At 37.2% G+C, this 24615-nt stretch overlaps 2 protein-coding genes across 2 annotated transcripts; both read right to left on the bottom strand.

Annotated features, from left to right (window-relative positions):
• Positions 1-51: 51 nt before the first annotated feature.
• On the bottom strand, positions 52-19887 carry LOC145468807 (uncharacterized). The gene is made up of 17 exons (XM_081452508.1): positions 16876-19887; positions 14786-14894; positions 14208-14256; positions 13395-13449; positions 12618-12670; positions 11781-11830; positions 8789-8831; positions 7347-7396; positions 6846-6899; positions 6297-6330; positions 5852-5925; positions 5101-5136; positions 4293-4345; positions 3671-3740; positions 2658-2757; positions 1954-2074; positions 52-1500 (listed from the first exon to the last, which is right to left on the bottom strand). Exons 1-16 carry the CDS (start codon positions 16920-16922, stop codon positions 2025-2027), a joined length of 927 nt encoding a protein of 308 aa, XP_081308634.1. The 5' UTR covers positions 16923-19887; the 3' UTR covers positions 52-1500; positions 1954-2024.
• On the bottom strand, positions 19884-23732 carry LOC145468798 (apoptotic protease-activating factor 1-like). The gene has a single exon (XM_081452500.1). It carries the CDS (start codon positions 23275-23277, stop codon positions 21919-21921), a length of 1359 nt encoding a protein of 452 aa, XP_081308626.1. The 5' UTR covers positions 23278-23732; the 3' UTR covers positions 19884-21918.
• Positions 23733-24615: the final 883 nt, after the last annotated feature.

Below are 24615 nucleotides of genomic sequence, written 5' to 3'. Positions count from 1 at the left end.
GATGACAGATACCAAAGAGGCCTTAAGTTTCCCATGATGATACAAGGATAGATGATGATGACAACTTTAATTAACATCTTTTACAAACCCAGGTTGACTTTACGTCAGAATTCCAAAAGTAACTCTCCCAAAAAAACGTGTTCAGTTTGTAAAAGCTTGTTCTTTGTTATTTTCATTGTTTCTTTAAAAGTTACATTTTGAGATTGGTACCTTCAGAGTCATTACTTTAAGACTGTGCCAATATGCTATTTCAACGAGTCAGAGTGTGTGCGGAATGCAGTCTCTATTATAAAAGTGAAATAAATGAGTATTTCAAATGAAATGTCTTGGTTGATCTCTGAATGGAGAAATCAAAAGCGTTACAACATTCAAACTGTAAAAATTTCAAATTTTTGCAGTTTGAATCTTGCCCCTTTTTAATTCTCAAAGTGACCAACATATTGACAGGTCATGAGGAAAAAAAACCACAAGATATTATCTAACATGCAGTTAACACCCATATATAAGAATCCAGTGATTACAAGCGTGTAGGCTAAAATTTTTGTATTTATATTCCCAATAAGAGTTCACCCATTGAGCTTACAAACTGAAAGAGGTTCGTATTGGCTGCAGCTAGTGTATTGAGCATTAAGAACCTGAAATAACTATGGATCTAAAGCAGGCAGTGTGCAGTTCATAACTATGACATATGTAGTGTTTCTTTTTAGACATAAAAATGTAATGTTTCTCATAAAATTGAAGGGCTTGAAAAAGTGCTGTCCGGATGTCTGGGACAAGTAGATTTTCCTGCCAGGCAAGTAACATTTCATTCTCACTACCTTGCCTGATGGGTAAAGGCCCAGGCAAGTCATCTGCCAAATAAATCAAAATAAAAGTAAACTAAGACTTGCTCAGGGCAAGCAAAATTTGAGAGCTGCTTGTCTGAAGGGCAAGCTGGAAAAGGACAACACCTATTTGAATCAGTGGCAAGCCCCTTCTCTTCTAAAAAGAACAACTTACAACCTATTTATTTTTAAGAATCTAAATAGCCTAAATTCTCAGTAGACAGAACATATACATAAAAAGTACATACAAGAACCTTTTTAGGGTAACCTGGAAAAAATATATTACTGGTTCTTGCTGGTGTTTCTTTTATAGTATTACAGTATGTGTCATTCTCAACAGTCTTTAGCATTACCCAAAGGGTCCTTTTCAAATAAAACTTGTAAAAACGTTTTGATAGAAGTTTCTTTGACTTTTTAAAAGAAGGCACATCTCAGTAGATTACTTATTAAATTAAAATTATTTATAGTAAGAACTGAGGGTGTCAAGTATAAATATTTTGGTTCTTTAAAGACGCTTTTTAGTTAAGTTAAGGACAAATTAAATAACTAGTATTTTGATAAGGTTTTAAATACTACACTTATAAAAAGTACACCTACACTTCTAAGGCTATTAATATAACTTGGAAAAAGGAAAATACTGCTTTGCATCAAAATGTTATCTCTGGAATGGTACACACAAACAAACTCATATCCCCACTATGGTACAAGGTGGGAGATGGTGGGTGGGTGGCTGGAGCCCCCCTGCCCCCCCCCCCCCTTGGGATTTCATTGTTATACCAGAGATATCTAAGAGAATACATAGCTCTTGGCTTACTCTACAAGATGGGATATCTTTTATCTTTTGTTGATATTGACATTATCTGACATCGTATTATGTCCACCATCTTGGATCTGCCATCTTAGATTTCATTTTTTTCTATTTTTGAATCGATGGAAAATTAACCAAACGACACTACAAATAAACAGGTACTAATTCTGCAATATTGCTCTGAGGGGTGGCAATCAACCCTCCCTCCCCCCTTGTACATCTCAGGGTTAATTATCATTTGACAAATCCTTATATTAGTAGTAAATACTAATTGATTGATTTATTTTGATCACCCTATTTATTTCCTATTTAATTATTGCATTTGATTATCCAACATTTTAATGTTAATTGTTTGAAGCTATTGTTCTCATGATAGCTAAATCATCCCATCATCAAACTCGGCAGTTCTGTATGTTGAATGTCACAATATCATGAGCAATTTCTACAAAAAGAAAAAAAAAACAAATAAAATTCATGCATTAAAGAGTTATTTGGCGATGGATGGAGATGGAGATACAACCTGTATACATTCAGTGTCAATCAGAGATATGCAGATGAAAAACCGTTCAAAATGAATGTATAATGTTACCATTGGCCTAATCAACGTGCTGAGCAATGGCGATATATTTTTTTACAAGGTCAAAGGTTAAAAAATAATATATAATACATGTATATGTATGTCTACACATCAAGTACTGAAATATTATTCAATATTTGGCAAATTCAAAATTAATTAAGCAGCTGTACATTGGAAGTTCACGATTTGGTAAATTGTCATTGAACACTGGGTCTGCCAATTGCAAATAAATTCATAGCCAGCCATCTATTGGAAGTTCAATAATTTGTTTTTTGGCCTGCTCTGTAAAGTATTGAAAGTTGGCAATTCACTGTTTGGCATTTTGGTTTTGGCTTGGTTTTATGCAATTGATGAAAAACTGCTTTTGTAACATGTTGATCATTGATAAAATAATGATAACTTGATTGATGATAGTAATGGCAGATGCTACAAGGACATGTGAGCTAACCTTGTAGTTTATCTAGTGTCTGATTCTCCTCTTGTTGAAGAATCATGGCTTGAACTGCTACCCAATCTTCATTATCCAAAGGAGCAAGTGTAGCAGACCTCTGAAAATAAACAGGTCAAGAAAAACACAGATGGTTACCCAGCTTAAGGCCCAGTTCAAGCATAGAAATAACCCCACATGTGCCAAACCTAAATATATCCATATTTAAGTAATTAAACAGTTGATTTAGATGTCAAACCTGATTCTCAAAACTTCTAAAATAGCTAATTTGACACAAAATCTCAGCAGTAAAATTAAATAATTTATATTATGTTAATGTTTGTGTTAGATTCAACGTCAGAATCAAAGTCAAATGTTTGCTGTTCTATTCAGCTGCCACAGCTGGCAAAGTTGACCCAAATATAAATGTGTCAGTCATAACTGGTTCACAAGTCAAACTTTACATGTAAAGTTCGTTGTTTGAAATGGGCTTTTACATTCCACTCAAGAGACTTCAGAGATTTAAATAAAAAGATAATTAATATGTTACTATCTAAGATGTATGAAAGCTGCCATTCTAACTTAACTGGGGCTTCAATAAGGTTTTTCACAGGAGGGCATCATTACATGAGGGCAAAAAAAAAAGAGAAAAATTACAAAAAGGGCAGAAAATCTGCAAAGGCTGGAGGGCCTTGCTAAGCTCTGGGTTCCAGGGAACATTCAACATTCAAGACTTAAAGTTTTATTCACATGAAACTCCACTTCCTCTTGACCTTTTTTCTCAGGTGGAGCAGAAAAATATTGTGTTATGTGCCCTGTCTCTGCTAGCCATCATTACAGGTGGCTTTGCTTGTAACTAAAGATAATAAGTTAGTCAACTATTTAGAGGACTGAGTTAGAAACATAAAAGAGCATGAGACAGCAGCAATACTATATAAAATATCAATGAAGCAGCTGGGCAAAGATCTGTACGAGGATGGATAATTTACCTAGTTCAGTTGACCTAGCCCTTAATAAAAACCCTACAAGTTTACCTTTCCAGGAGTTATTTTCAGTGCCTTTGGAAGGTTTGTCCTTTCTACATTGTACTCAACCATCACATACCTGGCCAAAAAATAACTCATTACTAAATATATTAATTTTTATTAAATATGTACTTAACAATTTAATATTTGAATCAGTTATATTTGTCAATTAATTACATGATTGTATGACTTAAAACAAGACCACACATGTACTGTTAGCCTTTTAGAACAAAAGATATGGGGATGGATATTATAACTTAAAATGTCTTGAACTTAGACTAGTACAAACAAGAACCATTTTATATTGTTTACATACATATTATTGATTGGTCACTATGGATCGGTAGTTTTGACTTTGTTGAAGCTCTTAATTAGGGACACACCCCCATTTTTGTACAGCTCATGTCTTTCATCACTCTTCAAGCTTCTTTTGGGTGATACCTTGTTCAGTAATGACTGATGATTGAAAGGTCATTTGCAGTCTCTCATGGCTTGTCCTACCCACCCTCCTCTCCCAGGGTTTTTTCCTTCCTTCAGCCAAGTGTATTCTCAATTAAGTTTGTTTTGTCCCAGACTCTTTTGCCATATCTCGTTTGTGTAAACGGTAACAAAAAGCAGGACATAAACAAACTTGTTTGCATTGATGATGCCTTCAATTCTTGACTTAACCGTCTTAATGACATCCTGCAAATTTAAAAAAAATTTATTAATAACACATTTTATAGTAAACCAGTTAGTTCTTAAAAAAAGACAACGCTTTTCAGTTTTAAATACATGTTTCGACACTAACTTCTGTCATCATCAGTCATAACTAGAATGTTAGTCAGCTGCTTTCAGTTCATTATGTCAGTACTAACATTGGTTCCAAAACAAGGTGCAATGTTTTCTAGCCAAATTAGAGTAAAATAATATCTTCCTTCTTCAACTATTGTAGTCAGGATTAAAATCACCTGGCACCATTGAGTGAGGGCTCTGCTGTTCTGTTTCTTTTGGATGTATTCAAGATTAATAATAATTTATCACACTTCCTGATGCATGTGTACATGTAGCAAATTTTGATAACGATAAAGTAAACTTCGTGTTCAAGCCTTACAGTGGTCAATCAGGTCAGAGCTTATTTTCTCCTTTCCACCGTATGAAAAATTAGTGGAATATTTTTACTCCCCCCCAGATAGAATGCTAGTCCATTGTAGGTCTGCCCGCAGCATTAACTTTAATTTTATCATCATCATCAATTCCAGTTTCCCAAATAGGAAATAGGACCTTCAGTTCTTAAATTATCTGTACCTGTTAAAACACATACCGTAGGCGGAGAGAGGCACTATAAGAAGAGTTGTGTCACAATGAACCAGGCCAGGGTTTGAACCCAGACCACTTGATACAGGGTCTAGTGAACTTAACCATATGACAATCATACCTTCCTAGCTGGACACACATACCTGGAAGTCAGTGTTAGGGTTTGCAATGAGCACAGCCTGTAAACAAAATGTGAGAATTGCCAAAGAGGAATTAATAATAATTCAAGGACCTTTGCATACATGTACCAAGAGACAACTTCTGCCTATTTATCACAGAACAGGTTTTTTTGCAACAGCTGTCACAGATAGAAATCTGGAATTTTGGAGGAAATATTAATATCAGGAAAAGACAGAGCATAGAGAAATAAGCTATCATACAAATCTTTAGGCCTTAACTTAAAAGGTGGCAACTGACTGTATGTGGCTGTATGAAATTGGAATGATTTATTCGGGAAGAACAAGCCTTGACATAATTTTATAGCCATGCTTGCTGGTGTTTCTCCTTACAAATCCTGGGTCATGTGTACTAAAGGTATCCGTGGTTGAGTGTAAATCAATACCCTCGATTGATACCCTTGATCAACCCTCGATCGACACTCCATCAACACCTCGGTTGACACTAGATTGACTATCCATCAACATCTCGGTTGACAGTTGGTCAAGAGTCGACTAATTTTTGATCGATTCATGAGTCAGCCAACTATCGAGTGACTGTTGATCAAGTGTTGATAGAGTGTCGACTGAGACTTGATTGGGATGTCGATCCAGTATTGGTCTAGATGTCAATCGAGGGTACCGATTGAGAGTATCAATCGACACTTGACAGCAGGTGCCTTTAGTACACATGATCCCAAATCCTTGTAAAATTATAGATTAAAGAAGTAAACTGCACCTCTGTCTCCAAAATGTCAGCTACCACTTCTAAACCTGCCGCTCGCATAGTGTCCCCTGTTTCAACAAGATCAACTGAAGAAAAAAACCTGATCAGCTCCTCAATAATTTGATACAAATGTACAGGTTCAGAAAATATAACTTGAAAATATTTAAGCTATGCTTTTTTAAAATTGCTTTACTAAATAAAAGGATTTGGCTAAAATAGAGTGGAAATGCTGTTGAGATCAAAGAAATTACACAAGACCAAAAATTAGGAAAGAGGTGATTTTTCTGCCAGCCATTAGGAATGAACAAAACAGAAAACCTTATTGTCACCCAGGACTAGGAGTAGGGGTTCTACTTGAGTATGTAACAATTTTCAGGCCACATTGCTGTGTGGTTCTGCTAGGTGTGGCTCTCAGTTGTGTGTGAAGAAAAAGGTTGGCAGCCTGAATATTACTTACCAATGCCATCAGCAACTCCAAGGCTGCAAGCAACCTGAGAGGTAATCAAAGAAAATTTGACCAAATGTGCAGTTATTTGAATTTGAAACACAAAGAAAGCCTTGGACTTGCACTTCAGCAGGGGTTTTGTTAACATTTTGAGTAGGAGGACAACTGGTTTTCATAGGAGGGTAAAAATATTTGAACTGAACTTCTTTATAAGAAAAACTTTCCTCTAAATGGTCAAACCAGGCAAGCAAAATCATCCTCACAGCTGGTCAATTTGCCAGGTGCCTGGCCCTTAAAGGACCCCCTTAAAGGACCCTAGTCAGCCAAACCTTTGTTTTTGTTTACATGCAAGAGTTTGGCTATTATATGATGATAATACAGTTCCATAGATTTTGTGTGGTGAAAAAATTAGCCAGGTTCAAATGAAAGTAATCTGTAACAAAGTGTTCTTAGAGAATGATAACTAGCAATTAAATAGCCACTAACTGGAAGGCAAAAATACAGAAAGATTGCATTTTTATAGCTACAGTAACTGATGTTGGATTGATGTCAAATCTTTACCTCAACAGATCCACTGACATAATTTATTCTTGTTTTGTTGTCAGGATCAAATTGCTGTGGATAAGAACAAATTTATAAAATAATATGAAATTTAATGTAATTTTCATTGCCTTTTAAGCTTGAAAACAATAGTCAAGAATGAAGTAATCAATATTAGACTCATTCTGTTTCAGCATTAAGGGATACTTATTCTGTATTAAAGGAGAAGGTCACTCCAAGAAGATTACTTTTTTTGTCTTCACCCATAGCAAGTAAACATTCAGCTTTTGCTTTGCAAGGTTTTTATTAGCATCAACAAAAAATATATCAAGAGTTTTGGAGTGATCTTCCCCTTTAAAATTACAGATTACATGTTCTGGATTTATATTGGGATTTACAGCACATTCATGTGACCTGAATTGAGTCTTTTTAATGGATCCATAATTTCCATTGCATTATTAGTAAATTTACAATTAACGTCATGTCAAAAATCAGTGTTTGCATTTCTTCAAATAAACTTACAGCAAAGTACTTCCTTGCTACATTTGGAAATGATGTGACTATCCTTTTTCCTACGAGAGATTATTAAAGTAAAGAATATCATTAACTTAATATGATCTTATTAATCATATCTGTAACAAAATTCTTGATCATGAATTGGCACATGATCACATGGGTGTCCAATTACAGATATCCAATTTGAACTTTTTGTAATTGGTATTGTTATCGCTAAGCACTGGCTGCCAGCAACATTTGCCAGCTGAGAAAGAGGTGAATGCTGGATGGATTTTAGCGGATGATCACTTGGTAACGGACAATAAATGTTTTTTAGGTTATGCATATACAATCATTAGATATCTCCATATCATCCGATAACTAAATGAAAAGTTTGGAATAATTTCCTGACTACCTTGGGTATCGGTGCCACTTAATGACAAGTAAAGTAATTGAAATAAAATCTCTTTCTGAGCACTTGTTTAGCTGTTCTCTTTCAGTGTACTGCATCTGCCATTTAGGAAATGCAAACCTTGGTAGCCCTGCATTCAAGGCGTTAAGAAAGATTGGGGACAAAAACTTTGTTCCAGGTCTTTCGCAAAAAGTGATGACCAGCTCAATGAAAATCTTAGCCGGGAGACTTTTTCCTAATAGCTACAACCTTGAATTGGATACACATGTGATTCGCATGTCAATTACACAAGCTTTAATGGCTTCCTTCTCGATGTTTCATGCATTTTTTTAAACTTATGAAAAGCGCTAAAAACTTTTTCGCTCAAAAGAAGTTCCCAAAAGATGGAACCCTATCAATACGACCACCTTCAGGCCAAGGAAAATTGGTCATATTAACCGGGTGGTTGTGTTAAAGGGGTTCTTTAAATAGGAAAATGACTGACTGAGCTTTTTTTCCGGTCAGAATAAAGTGGCCGTAATAACAAGGTGATCATATTAACGGGGTGGTCGTAAGGCGGGGTTCCACTGTAGATGCAATTAATTAGTAATTGGACCTCATGTCATACAATCCAGGGAGTAATATGGTGCTCATAATTTCAAATTGGCCCTGCACTTGACACTCGTCTGATTTTGAAATTAATGGTGTGTTTGCTCCCCGAATAGAACTCCACTCGGTCCAATTATTATTATTAATTAAAATTATTATCTGTATTTAAATATTATAATTCACAGCATGTATTAAAGATCTTTGCAAGAAGGAGACTGTTTACAATCTCAATGAAAAATGTTACTGACAACAGATAATTATTATTTTCAGCTCAACACTGTTACAATATAAACATACTTCCGGTACTTTCGGTAGTTTCTGGTTCCTATACATGTAAACTGTCAATCAAGTAAATACATGTGAGCTTCTCAAAATGGGGTGTTCATTGTGTGAATCCTAAACAAGCACTAGTTTAACTTAAGTCCTATTAATAACAAATTGTTTCCAAGTGAATAATGGATGTTCATACCAACAAGTTCCTCTGCACTTGTAATGCTTGACGTAGTGGTTGCCTGTTTATTAAAACAGTGTTGATTAAAATTACCAGATGCATTAAACAAAAACACCCATCAATAACTTTTGATAACAGTCAATTTTAAATTTGTTGAACACTGCTGCAACATATGGCTGAGGTTGAGGACGAGGAGAAGGAACAAGAAACAGGTGGAATTGCCTCTTGCAGAGTAAACAAGGCTCCAAGGGAGAAATGGCTTTGGAAACTGACCACAAATGGACAAGGTAAAGGATAGGAAGGTTAGATCTAATCCCTAAACATGGTCAACATTGACGTACTTTTTCCTTGGATTATTAAATATATAAACAGGAAGAGGTCATGAGAATTATGGAAGTGATCATATCATCTGCAAAGAGAATTTATCTGTGGTTAATAGTTAAACAAATTCTCTCAGCTAGTGCTATAAGAAATATATTTTGACCAGTAAGGTGAATTTGTTAATAATTAAGAGTCCCTGTCCATAAATATGGAAAATAACTCGGCGAGGGTCGAAGATTCGATTTCGCTCATTTTCCTATGGTAGATAGGCTAGGACATGACAAAAACTACTGGATAGTTTTTTTGGCAAAATATCCTTTTATTTCAAAGGAATATGCAAATTACTAAATTCCGTTAAAATCGTCATTTGACGCACCATTTTATTAAACAAGTTTGAGAGCCTCGCATGCAAAACCACATCATTCTTCCGTCTTTAAAACACTCAAATATTTTTGTGCAATGTTTAATTGTGTACTGGATTGATTTTCGGGAATGTTGCGGTTTTTGCTGGCTGCAAAATAATTAAATTTCGAAGACATGTATTTCATTCACTTAAAAGTACTTCATAAAAATAATTGATTTTCACCATGTGCGAAACCTTCAAATGGATTAAGCTTCTGGTGGTTGAATCGCAGAAGGATGGTCTACAGATTGCTGTAAAAATTTCTTTGGGCAAATGATTGTGAGCGACGCGAGAGCTTTTCGAAGTACGTTAAAAATGCAGATATTTGACCATCCGTCGTCAAATTTCAATTTATGGGTTAGACATATATTTTAGCACGCGCCACATGTCTTGAGCTGTATTAAGTTGAAATAGACACAGAGCTGATAATTTCGAAATGTTTTAACCTTATTTGCTGTAAAAGGCAGGTCCAAAAGCCGATTTGACGTGTTTTTGTCTCCATTCGTCGCACATAAAGCAGAAGTTTGCTTTTGTTTGCACAACGTCCGATGTACATCGCCAACTGTCAACTTATTTAATGGTTGAATACCATGAATCTATGACCCTCTTTTGACACATATGATCACCACTGCATCTGAGTCAAAAACAGCTAAGTGATTTGTAGATAGTTGCTTGCTTTGCACTACACCAAAATATTATGTTTGATCATCGTTTGATCTCTTGCTGCTTGAATCCTTTGTTGCAGCGGTTCCTTGTTTGTTCGTCACGCAATTCTGTCATCCCATTTTAGGGGTAGCGGTATGACAATTTCAATCCTAATACGTAAGGCTCCGTAAGGCTTGGAACCACAGGGAGCACACAATCTTGTTGAGTAGAGAGAGATTAAATGAAGCAATGGAAAGAATGAATAGTTAACCATTGCCCGTGTTGTCATCTTTTACTAAGGCCACTGCTACCTACGCGCCCTGTGTAAATACTGTAACGCTAAACTTGTACCTAGGTCTTTTCGCGCTGTGCAATTATTTTTGGTTTACATATAATACAGTGGGCTACTCTCGGGGAAATGGAAGGTGGCCGCTTAATAGAGGTTGGTGTACCTTTTATATTTTTGTACTATTGTGTTATAAATTTCTTAGTAAACATGGAGTCAATTCAAGACAATCATTATAGACGTCATCCTCGGAGACCCAGAAGCAGTTAGTGGGAGCGTCTAAACGGGTGAGAAAAAAGTTCGGGCGAAGACCCGTTTAGAATTTTTCCCCGCCCCCACTAACTGCCCCTTGGTCTCTGAGAATGACGTCTATCATGATTGTCTTGAATTGACTCCATGTTTACTAAGAAATTTAACTAAATTTATAACCCGATAGTACAAAAATATTCAAGGTACACCAACCTCTATTAAACGGCCAACCCCTATTAAGCGGTCACCTCCCATTTCCCTTAGGGTCATAGATTCATGGCATTCGACCATTAAATAAGTTGACAGTTGGCGATGTACATCGGACGTTGTGTAAACAAAAGCAAACTTCTGCTTTATGTGCGACAAATGGAGACAGAAACACGTCAAATCGGCTTTTGGACCTGCCTTTTACAGCAAATAAGGTTAAAACATTTCGAAATTATCAGCTCTGTGTCTATTTCAACTTAATAGAGCGCAAGACATGTGGTGCGTGCTAAAATATATGTCTAACCCGTAAATTGAAATTTGACGACGGATGGTCAAATATCTGCATTTTTAACGTACTTTGAAAAGCTCTCGCATCGCTCACAATCATTTGCCCAAAGAAATTTTTACAGCAATCTGTAGACCATCCTTCTGCGATTCAACCACCAGAAGCTTAATCCATTTGAAGGTTTCGCACATGGTGAAAATCAATTATTTTTATGAAGTACTTTTAAGTGAATGAAATACATGTCTTCGAAATTTAATTATTTTGCAGCCAACAAAAACCGCAACATTCCCGAAAATCAATCCAGTACACAATTAAACATTGCACAAAAATATTCGAGTGTTTTAAAGATGGAAGAATGACGTGGTTTTGCATGCGAGGCTCTCAAACTTGTTTAATAAAATGGTGCGTCAAATGACGATTTTAACGGAATTTAGTAATTTGCATATTCCTTTGAAATAAAAGGATATTTTGCCAAAAAAACTATCCAGTAGTTTTTGTCATGCCCTAGCCTATCTACCATAGGAAAATGAGCGAAATCGAATTTTCGACACTTGCCGCGAAATTAAGAATTTGTCTGATTTTTACTGGCAGGCACTCTTAACAACTCACTCACCTGCACTGCAAGTTTACACTTGCCAAAACCAAGCTTCAAAATTTCATGAACTGAAATAAGAGTCAGAGTAAAGTTCATTAATAATGAAAAATGCCATTCAAATCCATCCAGTGATAAACTTTGACACAAAAGTAAACAAAATGTTAATATTCCTCCACCTTCTGTTCACATACAACAATTTGAAACAATTAGTGAAGAGAAGAAAGAAATGGAGAAGAATAAGATATGGTCAGACCAGATATTATATGCTTTTGCACTGAATTAAATGTTTTGACAACTGAGTGTTTTGTGCTTAAAGAATAGATCTATATCTTTTTTGTCCACTAATTTTGTTTACAGTTGTACTGTTATCCAAACTAGAAGGTACAACTTTAACATTTAACATTTTCAACTGGCCAAAAATGAAGGAGATAGCTTTTAACAGATACAGATGAATCTCAATTGATATTAACACCACCAACATGCCCATACATCTACAACAAGATACTAAAACAGACTCATTTAAGATAAACTAAGAAGAACTTTTTGCACTTTCAGTGTGTAGGACAGGGCTGTTATTGATGGCCGTAATGCATAACACCTGCTAGTCAGCTGAGCATGTTTGAATTGATGGACCCTTAATGCTGCAGGTGAAATTCCCTTCAGTTGATACAATTCACTCAAAAGATCATATGTTTGTTACAGCTGTGAAGATTAAGGCTACAGGTGGATCAAAACTTAATGAAAGCCCTGTGGGGCTAGTCCCCATAAAGGTGTCTGTGCCTATAATTCTAAAGAAGATGCAGGTACTGCAAATTAAAATAATTTCACTGCAAATGGTTATGGTACATAATTTACCTTCTCCTCCACTTTCTGCCACAACATCCTGTCCTGTGATCCCCAAGTCAATTCTGATAAAACAGTGTTGCTATAATCAGACAGTACATGTACATACTACAAGCACATCAAAATATTGTCTAAAGCCACCAGTGACCTTTGAAAAGGAGAAAATTAACTCACAATACTGATGCCAGTCTCTGTGGATTTAAAGAGTTTTAGGCTATCACAGTATGCAGGAACATGACAGTTCTGCCTGGAACCCATTTATACTTTTCTGAGCAGAGAAAGGGAATGCAAGAGTAATATTCACAACACAAAGCATCATTCCAGTCAGTATCTAAACCAGATCTCTTGATTTAAAGTCCACATAGCAATTTAACCATTAAACCATCAACTATGTACAGCAAATATCATCCAAATAATGTGAGAAACAAGTACAAATAGACAGCATTATTGTATAGTTAGTTATTTGTACACCATTAAAAAACCTGCTTGACAGATGGCAAGCTTCAAGCAAAACTATCACACTCTCCCTCTTGTGCTGACAAATTTATTGACTACAGCAGTTGGATAATACACTGTAAATCTCTTACGAGATGTTTTGGTGTGTAATAGTGCTGAGTGTATATTTTAACTCCTTCTCTTTTTTTTTTTTTAACTTGCCTTACAGACTTGTCAAAATATGGCACAACTAGTACAAATATACAGCAACACTACACACCAAAACATCTAATAAGATATATATATACCCCCCACATGTACATTGTATGTGTAAAATTTAATTTGTTTCCTGACCTTCCTTGACTGACATAAAGAGCGATGTCTGCAGCTGGGAGAAAGACAAGAGCCACTGAAAAAATAAAATACAGTCATGATAAAAAAATCAGAACAATCATATCTTGACAGCCTGAACTTGCTGTAGCTCCAGTGTAAACAGTCTGGATAATCAAAAAGTCATTTCAGCGTACACAGCTATTTTAATATGTTGCCATGTTCATTATAATAATAAATTATTATGACTATTTTAAGGAAATTTCTTTAATGTGACTGGCTGAGAGGGGGCAAATTTATTGCTAACTTTTAGTTTGCACTACAGCACCAATTTATACAGGGCTGCCTGGTGATTTGTAATTTTTTTGGTCACACATAACAAATCAGTTGTCATGTAAAACCACATGTAATAATACTGCTTGTAATTTATTTAACAATTCTTATAAATTGCACTCTCCTAAAGGCTCATGCAATTTGTAAAGAATTTCCAAATATCACTTGTAGGTAAATCCCAATCACACTAATGTTTTAGGACAACCTAAATCTATCTATCTATCATTTAAACATTTTCAGGGTTTGCATACAAGTATATGTGATATACAGTGGAATCCTGATTTTTCAAACCTCAAAGGGAAATGGAAATTGGTTTGAAAAATTGGAGAGTTTGAGAAATCGGGGGGGGGGGGGGGGTGGAATTACAGTGTTTGACTGAGGAGAGAGGGAACGACTTTTGGTTCGAGTTATCGAAGGTTCTAACCCTCATTTCAAAAAAATGAGGATTCAAGAAATCCCGATTCCACTGTGTACGTGCATTTAGAATGAGAGGTAAAGACCTACTGTTGAGGGAGGTACACAAAGCCAAATCCAAGCGTGTTTTCTTGCGATACTGAAAGAGAAAGATCAAAAAAGTTTCAATAAAATTGACAACCTTTTTGAAATACAGCGTAAATGACATTTAAGGCTGATGGCATAGTGATACTCATGCACTGCCCCTTTGGAATTACAAACTTAAGGATGTAAGACTGTGGCCTATAACTCTACAAAATGTCATTTAATAGTTCCAAAGATAAATAAGTAATGATTACTGGAAATTCAGACTGCAGAAAGTCTTCAGTCTCCACTTGTATTAAATATCCGTCTACGAGTTGGAAACATCGAAAACTTGAAATATCTTAGTCAGAGATTACAAGAATCTGACATGGTTTGATCGTCTTTCACCTCTGACTCTCCAAAAATTCTATAACACAGTCAGGGGTTTCAATAAAGGCCTACCACTGTGCAAAAATGACCTATTGTGAGGATAATAATTAAGCCTGCCTGGTTTTTTCCTGCCTATGAAAACCAGTTTCCTTCCTGCTAACAAAACTCTCAACATGGGTTAACAGGTTGGTGAGGATGTCAACTCTGATTGTTACCTTTATTCCAGCTCTTTCCAGCAGTCTAATACACTGATCATAGAGCCTCCCTTTCTTTGGAACAGCCATCAGCATACGCCTCTTAAGCTGCTCATCACTAATATCGAGTCTAAAGAAATTCAAGAAATGATCATTATAATAAAAGCAGCACCTATTTGCACAAAATTCAAGTCTAAATACACCATCTACTGCTCAGGTTCTTAAGGGAACTAGTCCATTGATAGTACATGTTGAAAACTGTAGTCTGCTGTCTAGTTTACCATTAATAATCCATCCCTTGTTAGTTGTTAACTTTGAAGTTTTTCTTATTGTCAGTGGTTAACCATTATTTTCAAGTTTCCTTCTACTTGAAGATAAATAAATTGTCCACAAAAAACAGAATAAACCAGGAAAAGCCACTTTAACTGATTCTACATAATAAACACATGATAATCTAAAAGCATAAGAGCTGTTTGTTACTTCTGTTTTTTATCAGCGAATCTATTGTTCCACAGTCATTCCACATCACAAAGAAAATTCCCCTGTTTCTGGGGCATGTATTTGCAACAAATCCCTAGCCTCTACACAGCTATCCATTCTTCTCAAGAAAAAACATTTCCGTGGACTTAAACCTGGAGACAGGGTGGGGGAGGTACTCCACATAATGGTCTATGGGAAGGCTCCGTCCAAGAGGGGTACCTTTTTCAGGCTTCAGGTATACAACAGGGGAGGGATATTACAAGTTTAGGTATATGAAAGGGTCGGGAAATTCTGTCAATTAGTTATTTTAAAGGGCTTTTAATTAAAATATTTTGAACAGATGCACCTTATGGCTGTATCATTTCATTTATTAGGCACTACATGAAAATGACAAGTAGAATACTTTTTGGGGGCAATTTGTTCATAATACGGGCCAGTTATAAAAGTATGTGAAAGGCACACCTTTTTCAATTACAGGTATAATGGAATTGTGTCTTACGGCCACCCCATTAATATGGCCACTTTATTCTGGCCCGAAGAAAAGCTCAGTCAGTCATTTTCTTATTAAAAGGGCCCCTTTGATATGTCCAGATTTTTTGAGGCCTGCTGGTGACCGTATTAACAAGGTTCCAATGTATTTGAAAGGGGCAACTCTTCTGTCCAAATCTGGAATTTTGTTTATATTTTACTTTTCAAAAAATGATGGGTCAGTGGGGCAATGGAAAGTGAAACATTTTATGAGGTTGGCCTAACCCAATTAAAACATTAACTACAAGCTAACTAAGCCTACTTAGGCCGAGAATGTTATTTAGACTAAGGGAGAGTGCTATCAAGGGTTCATGAACCAGAGGGTTATAATCAGACTGTGGATCTTATTCAGAACGGTTGCGTACATGACTCGCTGGCTTGCACTATTTTGCAAACCCAGTACAAATTGCCCTTCCCTGAGTAACTGCTGCTCGGTTTCCAAACGAGGTATGACATTTGCAGACTGCAGAATGCAGAATTTTAACTGATCAATACAATATTCCCATCTCTATTATCAATAGCTAACCAAATAAACAAGCTAACCTGAGTGCTATTCAGGCGAACCTGAGTGATATTCAGGCTAACCGGAGCGCTGTTTATACCTAAAGAGTAAATGCAGTCTACGCTCTGCGGTCTGTAACTGTCATTAACCGGTTTCCAAGATTGGTGCAAGGTTGCCAAATAACCATGCCTCTCAATAAAATATAGCCTAAGAAACGCTAAGATGTGTAGCAAGCGTGTAAATGTAAAATGGAACACCCTATAAGTGATTCAATAATCTTATCCCTAAATTTCAGTCAATGTTATAATTAGTATATGTAAGCTTAACATAATTATAGTCCCACAAAAACTCTCTTGCTGGAATACGACGCTTTCGGACGCCTCTTTAAATTTGCCGCGTTTAATACGCACACAAGAAGGAGAATCAAAAGTCTTGAGTATGGTTTACACATCGCCAGTGATAACACTCTTGGTTAATTTTAATCAGGTCGATAAATTTTCAAGTTACAGTGATTGTATAATGGCACGTGTTTTGGATTTCGCTGTACACTGTCAATTCACGCTGAAATAAACGAACTAGGGTAACGTCACAATCATCTTACCTGTTACATCGTTCTTCAGTAGACGGTTCTGCTTGAATACTAGCCATTTTACGAGCAAAATGCACCTTTCCCCAAGGCTCGACTACAGTGCAGGGAGAAAGCTGCAAAACACGAGCTACCCATGAGCACCCGCGCAAATATAGCGCAAAAATGAACCCTAGCTGGGGTGGGCCGGGGTTGTTGTTGGCACGCAATAGCACGCAATGCGTGCAGAGCTCTCTTCACTAGCCAGGTGAACAAAACTTTTCCTTAGCAGCCTTGTCTATGGCTTTTCTATTGGATATGGATCATGAAATAACAAGATCTGTGGCAAGAAACTGTGCTTTTCCTTTGAAAGGAAAAAGTCCTGGAAACGAGGTTGGATTTGTGGAGCATACAACCATAGGAGGCAAAATTATTATTACCGGTAAAAATTAATCATTAAAATTATTTTGGACCCAATATTTGATATACTTTTGGATGGAGCTAAGAAGTCTGATAATTCATTAACAGACACTCAAGCACTCGTGGGTAATTGGCCCCAGGGGAGAGTGGAACTCCCACATAAAAAGAACGGGGTTACTCATCTCATCGGAAATTTTGAAAAGAATCTCTAAGAGGTACCAACATCCTGTTTTGTGGGCGTAATTTGAAAAGTTTTTCACCCCTAAGAGGTACCAATTTTAAAACAAGTGAATTATTTCCTCCACTGTGCACCTTTAAGGCTGAAGACCTTAAGAGGTACCAAGACCACATTTTTTAGCCTTTAAAAAGGTATTACTAGTGCCCCCATCCTTTTTAAATGGAGTTTCCTCCCTGGAATAATTGTTCCTGTGCAACACAAGGAGTCCATGGAGTCAGTCCTGTCAGAAGACAGTGAACTGAGGTAAACTAATGTATTGATCTGCTCTAAAGGTAACTTACTACTAGAGACATTTTGTAAAACTCATCCTTGTTCATTGAATAAAAATTATTAACAAAAAGAATTTGATGCCTCTTCCAAGTCATTTGTTTATGTCACATACAATCAAACCTGTATTTACAGTCACCTCCCCACAGTGCCCACATATTTTTGTCCCAGTTGTGGTACATGCTCTTATTTCAACCTCCAAGCGATGGCCACCTCTCCACAATGGCCCTTAAACTCTGTCCCCAGGGTGGCCGTTGTAGAGAGGCCTGACTGTAGTCAGAAAATTTTACAGGGGCAGGGTTCTCCACCCGCCAGCCCTCCCCCCCTTACTCCCCTGTATCACTAACAAATCTCACAAAATTCTTCATTTTATTAATATTCATTCAACAAGTTTTGCAGCAGATTTTTTTGGTAAGCATTACCATTGTACTGGAACTAAATAAATATCTCCTTGGTAATATATACAGTATAAACACTGTTTTTTCTTTTTCACCAAATACTTGAAATTACTTGTGATTATCAAGTATAGCTTCATGAGTAGAAAATAATTATTTAAAATATTGTTACATCACTCGTGATTGATCAAGATATATTACTAGACATAACTATTTTAAAGCTGTTATCTTCATTTTTTTTTTCATGCAATACTTAACTTATTTATTTTTTGGATGCTATAATTATTTTTTGCTCTGCTCCTCTATTCAGTCATAAAAGGGAGGAAAAATATCTTTGTCCACAACTGACAGTGCAGATCTTGCAATAAAGTAACTAAAGAAACACCAGTAGATTGATGAGGATTTCGAAGGATTGTACAGAATAGTATATATAAATTTATGCTTAAAATGATTAACAACACAATGGTAAGAGGGATCAGAAGAAGTTGTTGATATAACAAGGGCTTTTGCACTATGCGCTATATTCTCAAACTCAAACTGCCAATCAAGAGGGAAATCATTCAAATTTAATTTCCGTCCACAACATTGTCAACATTGCCATCACAAATGAATGGGGTTGTGCCAATTTGTCAAATACTATTCTACAATGGAAAGGCACTTTTGTTGGGGTAAGCCTGGTTCTCACATCCTGCCAACATACCTGTTACGGCATATGTGAAAATTTATCGCCGAATCATAATCTGTCCCAGGCATTGACCGCTGGCTTGCCTGTGAAATTGAGCTGGGTTCAACTTTGCAGGAAAGCCAGCTGTTGTCAGCGATGAAAATATTTTATGTGAACATCATCTGCTGACACAATGTATGATGTAACAACTCAATTTTTCCCACAATTCCTTACTTTCAAAATGGCGGATGAAGTCACATGTGAGGATGTCGCAAGCAACTGCATGTTAATGGATGAAATAAGAAAGTACCTAGTTATATATGACAAGTCCTGTCATGAGTATAAAGACCAAAGAGTAAAGAAAAATGCTTGGCAAGCAGTTGCTAATACACTGAGGATTGATGTTGCTTCTGCTCAACAAAGATACAACAACATCAGAACAAACTTCTCCAAATAAATAAAGAGCTTGAAAAGAAAGTCTGGCTTACTGGCACTCCAGTAAGATGATTTGATCCATATTTACAGACGGAATGGTTGAAAATTGTGCCAATTTAATTTGCATTTTGCGCTAATTTGAGTACGTCTGCGATCCGTCGCAGATGCGCTGGGGACCCACTGGAACAGATTGCAGAACGTTGTCAGTTGCAACTAGCGACTTTGTCGCAGGCAGGTTGGTGGGATATGAGAACCAAGCTTTTACTGTGATGAAGGTACATTGATGAGCTGTTTGAAATCATGTTAAATATTAACAACAACAACCTATTACCTAGTACAGCTTTTACATTATGATACAAGAACTTAACATAGAGACATTAACCTTTATTACAAAATGTTCAACAAATTGTGTGCTCTTTTAAGGGGTGCCAGGAAATAAAGTCCTAAGTGATCTATGATAAATTGCTTGATTCTACCCCAACAACATTCATTGTATTCCCTTGTGAAACATAAGGAGAGTTTGACATTACTTCAACAGCCAGTCAGGGCCTTATTCTGCACACCCCTTTAATTTCACTATAGAGCCACAAAGCATGCACCAAGTGTCACACATGATCTGTTGAGCACACACACATTGAACACTTTACAAAAGAAAATAGTACATTTGTTCCTTGTGCATGGTTGCATAATACATAACCATTTCTGAATTCTTAAGAACACATGAAAAGTGTGGGGAGCACGAGGTAAAGTGCTTCTCTCAGGTTCTTAAAATTCCTGCATGATATGAATAATATTGTAACACAACAATGCACTGATGAACATGTTCAAACAACATTTCCTTACTAATATATTACAAATAACATTCTCCTTGCAAATACTATTGTTAAGTACTATTGTTTTAAATATTACAAATTGATAAATATATCTTCTCAAAAATACAACCTTTTGTACACCTTGATGAAGTATAACCTCATACAAAGGTAGATAGTTATGCTTAAAATTACAATGAATACTTCTGTAGTTGCCCCTACACTTTGCAAAACAACAGTGGAATGGCTTATATCATTGAACCAGCTGTTGCGGCCTTAATAGGCCCCATCCTCACTACGCCAGAGAAACTTGAAAATGATGTTTTCACTCTGAAAATTTACGTTTTCCGTCCACGCTACGCCAAAGAAATATGACAATACAACTATAATCATTTACCGAACTTGGGCAGGGAAATCACATTATGGTCATGACCTCATTGTTTTTGAAAAGCTCTGTTTTCAAAACGCTTCCCATCCACACTAAAACGCAATGCCGGAACTTTGAAATTCCTACGGTTGGAAGAGCATTTTCGAAAAGCTCTGTTTTCGCGCCGGGTTAGTGTGGACAGAAGGCATAACTGTAGAAATAAAGCTGTGTTTTCGAATTTCTCCAGGGTAGTGTACACAGGGCCTTACACACCAGATGTTTAGCTAACAATGATTCCCATTAGCTCCAAACTACTTACTGACAAGAATAAAGCAAGAAAAACAACAATAATGCACCTGCCAAAGTAAATCCCAACCCCACGTTCCCCTGGTGACAATCAGAATACCCCACCTTGGGGTAAAAAACCTCAAAGGTAGCAAATTTTTTCCAGGCTCTGACATTATACTGGGCAGCTTGCATGCATATGCTTTGCATTTCCTTCCCAAGTGAAAAAGTGTACATTGGCCGAATTTATACTAGGGATGAATTATCCAATGCCACATTTTTTATTAGATGATTATTTTATCCATCCGAGATGATTTGTCCTTCTGAGACAGAAAACAAAATTTGTCTTCAATGGATTCTTCTGTCGACATGCTCAAAGAAGAATCAGCTGAGGACTAATTTTGTCGCATAAATATTCATATAAACACCAGATTTATACCTTGATGATTTTTCCATCTACGGCAGACAAATGATTCATCTCAAATGGCTAATTCATCTCAGATGGATAAATTGTTCAACCCTTTACATGGGATCCTTAGGTCTCAGTTGGACTGGTGCATAATTGTTGTTGACTATCAAGGAGATGCTGAAGAACCCAGACTTCAGACCAGATGACAGATAAGATAACTCACAGTTCCTGGAGAAAATTTGAGCCAATGAAGATTTCTTTGGATTTAACTAAAATTTGAATTTCTTTAAAATGCATCAAGATTGACGGACCCTGTGGATAATAATACTGTGAAACCAGTATTAAGCAGACATAGAGATGCCTACTTAATTTGGGTTTGTTTTAAAGAAAATATTGGAAGAGAGGTTTGGGACTTGCTAAGCTCAATGCCGATGTCCACTTAATGTGTGGTTCCAGAAAATATCCACACCCACCCCACGGAGGGTTACTGGAAAATCCAAGGGGTAGAGGAGTAGTCTTGAGGGCCAAAATTGTTAACAGAAAGTATGAACCAAAACTGGAATTTCCAGAGGCATGGGGTAGGGGTTTCAAACCAAAAATCCCACCATAGGAGAGGTGTGGATACTTTCTGGATCCATTTAATACTAGTTTTACTGTACTATCACCAGATGGGAAAAATTATGCTTCATCTAGATGGAGTAAAATGCGTAGAAAATTTAACCCACTGCAGGTCACTTAATCTTAAATGATGCCCTTTACTGTAATTTACAAGCAGCCCTTGGACGAGGAATTAGAATTGCTTCAGGGGAGAGAATAAAAGATACCTAATCAAATGGGCTGGGAGGGGTAACTGGGGAATCTCCCGTGCGGGAACATGATTAATAACGACCAATCTACACATGTGTTGAAGATTTAAAATCAAAGGCAACTGCCAAACCCTGATTCGTCCATCTTTGTAACCAGCGGCAATCTGTTGGCAGGTTCTTGTAAACACCAGGCAGGACACTTCTGTGTTCTGATACCATGTTCTTAAACCATCTGGTTGAAGATGTGCATTGAGGACAAATAAAACATGTAAGCTCTCTGAATTCAGGGCTAACACTTTTGAATCGGAGGTACCGACCGCAAGCATTGTTCCATCAGGGGAGAAGGCAGCAGATCTTATCTTCTGCCATGGAGTTTGCAATGCATAAGCAAACTGAATGCAAGTAAGGCCAGGTTCATCCGCAGCAAGCGACCATGTCTGTATGGTGCCATCTTCTAGACATGACGTTAAGTACTTGTGACCGTACCGAGGATCAAATAAATACCAACATTGCAAGTGAGAACTGAGTGATCGGCGACTTGTGTGACGGAATGGAAGGCACAAGCACGTGGCCGACGTCGACGAGTCCAAGTCAAGACTACTATGGATATGAAAATCCTGAGTGTCGAACACAATTAGCTGTCCAGAAGTACAAGAGACCGCTAAGAACAAGCCATCAGGCGAAAATACACACGACCTCGCGTGTCCACGAATTTTCGAGCTGGAATGTTTTGCCGATTTCATTTTTCTCACCATCTTCTTAGTAGCAATATCGATTATACAGATATGATTTAAATCTCCTGCTAATTTAGATGCCACGACAAGAGAGCGACCATCCGGCGAGAACGAACAGCACATTAATACTCCTCTTCTCTTTCGCCAAAATCTTCGCATGTGCACAACCTCCGCGCTGGTAGTCTTCCACGATCTCATTCTAACTAAAGCTAGCGAGTCTTCGCTAAAAATGCAAACGACCAGTTGCCCATCAGGAGAAAAATCACAGGATCTAAAAGAGCGCGGAAAATCTGCCAAAAAGCCAGTGTTGATTTGCCTTCGATTCAGGTCCCATAATCTTATCGACGAAAATTCCCGATTGTGGCGCAGGAAAGTAGTTTGTTCTACTTTAGAGGCCGTCAAAAGAACGCTATCGTCGTCGCTTGGAAAGAAACAGGAATAAATGTCCTTGTCTTCGTGTTTTAGTTGAATGACAACGTCGAAAAGGTGATCATGGCGATTTTCAGTCGGCAAAGAACGATGTGATCTGCCCGACAGACGCGGCACAGCTGCACGATTGGAGAGCGAAAATTCTTCCGTGTTGCGTAAATTTGAAGCATTAGTCCCCATTTCAACGAAAATTATCCAGGAATATCAAATTTTTCTTCGTTTGAATTTTTTCTTCCGACATAACGTTTCTTTTTAAGTGAAGAACTTGCTTCTCTCGAGAACGGATTATTTATCAGTGAACTCAACTGAGTCACATTTCTTGTTTTGATAGTCTCCTACCGAGTAACCTGGCCTCTTTTATTCAGCGGCGCTCATGCGGTAGCTGCGAGGGGAGGATGGGAGGGTGGAGAAGAACTCTACAGCCATGTGGCCGCGGTGATTGATTGTCTGGGACAAAGTGAGTCGAATGTAAAACTGCCTTAGCATTTCAATTTTTGCAACTCATTTGCTACAGATCGATAATCCATCTTCAGCACAGTTGGGTTAAACTAACCTCAGGCCGTGATGGAGGTAAGTTTTACCTAGCTGACAAAATATTGCATCAGATTAGAACTGGAAAAGAGAACATTTCGATCCAACTGTTTGATCAGTCTTAGTTTGATTATTATTTCTGTCTAGACAGAGACTATCTGAGATACAAATAATCCGTCTAGTACCAGTACCGTCAATCCCGCCACAGCAAAATAATTTCTAGTAAAGCGGCTTTCTGGAACCCCCTTTGACGATCACATTCAAGCTGACAGCGGGAATTGGTAACCAGAAGGGTTGATCGATGAGTACCAACATGTCAAACTGGGAAACAGCCTGTGGAAGACGGAAACATTGCTTTTGTAACGAGTTCCCAGTTCTTCTCATCCAATCAAAATTAGTGCACGCTCCGAAGGAGACTCTGGAAGTGAGTTTAGGCGCATTCCCTTTAGAGAACAACGTAGCGACTCTGGGGTAACTCAACTGTAAGATAGCATGGGGCCTAGTGGTGAAAGGATAACCAACCAGTTAGACTGCCAATTCAATATCTTATTTTCCGTTTGGGCAATCTACACCGAAGATACAGGTTAAAAGGAGTCTAGTTAAACTCGATCAAATCCTTCTAGATATAAAGGGGTTTGCACAACAGTTCAGCCCGGATCACAAATCCTTTATAATTACGATACAAAATGGAATGAAACCTTGTAATTATTCTCTCATAGCAGGAGTCCAGTTGTCTACGAGGAAAAATTTCCCATGCGAACATGACAGGTACTGTCCGTACAGAGATTTCCGATTTGATTGTTCCCAAATTATTAACATATCATCATAAGTTGATATTGGATCTTAGTCATTATTGAATTTTACGATTTGCCCGTTTTTCTACTTAGTTTTAGGTTCGATTGAGTTGCTTAGTACATCAAAAACTCGAGCAAGCCATCAAATTTCCAAACACCTCAAAGTCTGTTAAAAATACGGTACTCCGCTACG

The sequence above is a fragment of the Orbicella franksi genome, chromosome 14 (genome assembly GCF_964199315.1).
Source record: "Orbicella franksi chromosome 14, jaOrbFran1.1, whole genome shotgun sequence".
Lineage (NCBI taxonomy): Eukaryota > Metazoa > Cnidaria > Anthozoa > Scleractinia > Merulinidae > Orbicella > Orbicella franksi.
This window is presented reverse-complemented; position numbering and strand designations above follow the sequence as displayed.

What these genes read in the sequence shown, in the direction of transcription:
- LOC145468807 (XM_081452508.1), bottom strand. Translation starts at nt 16,922, where the DNA reads ATGGCTAGTATTCAAGCAGAACCGTCTACTGAAGAACGATGTAACAG. An exon ending in TGGAGTTGCTGATGGCATTG is followed by an intron (nt 5,926 to 6,296) that starts GTAAGTAATATT and finishes TTTTTTCTTCAG; the next exon opens with TTGATCTTGTTGAAACAGGG. An exon ending in GGCATCATCAATGCAAACAA is followed by an intron (nt 3,741 to 4,292) that starts GTTTGTTTATGT and finishes TTTTTTGGCCAG; the next exon opens with GTATGTGATGGTTGAGTACA.
- LOC145468798 (XM_081452500.1), bottom strand. Translation starts at nt 23,277, where the DNA reads ATGGGGACTAATGCTTCAAATTTACGCAACACGGAAGAATTTTCGCTC.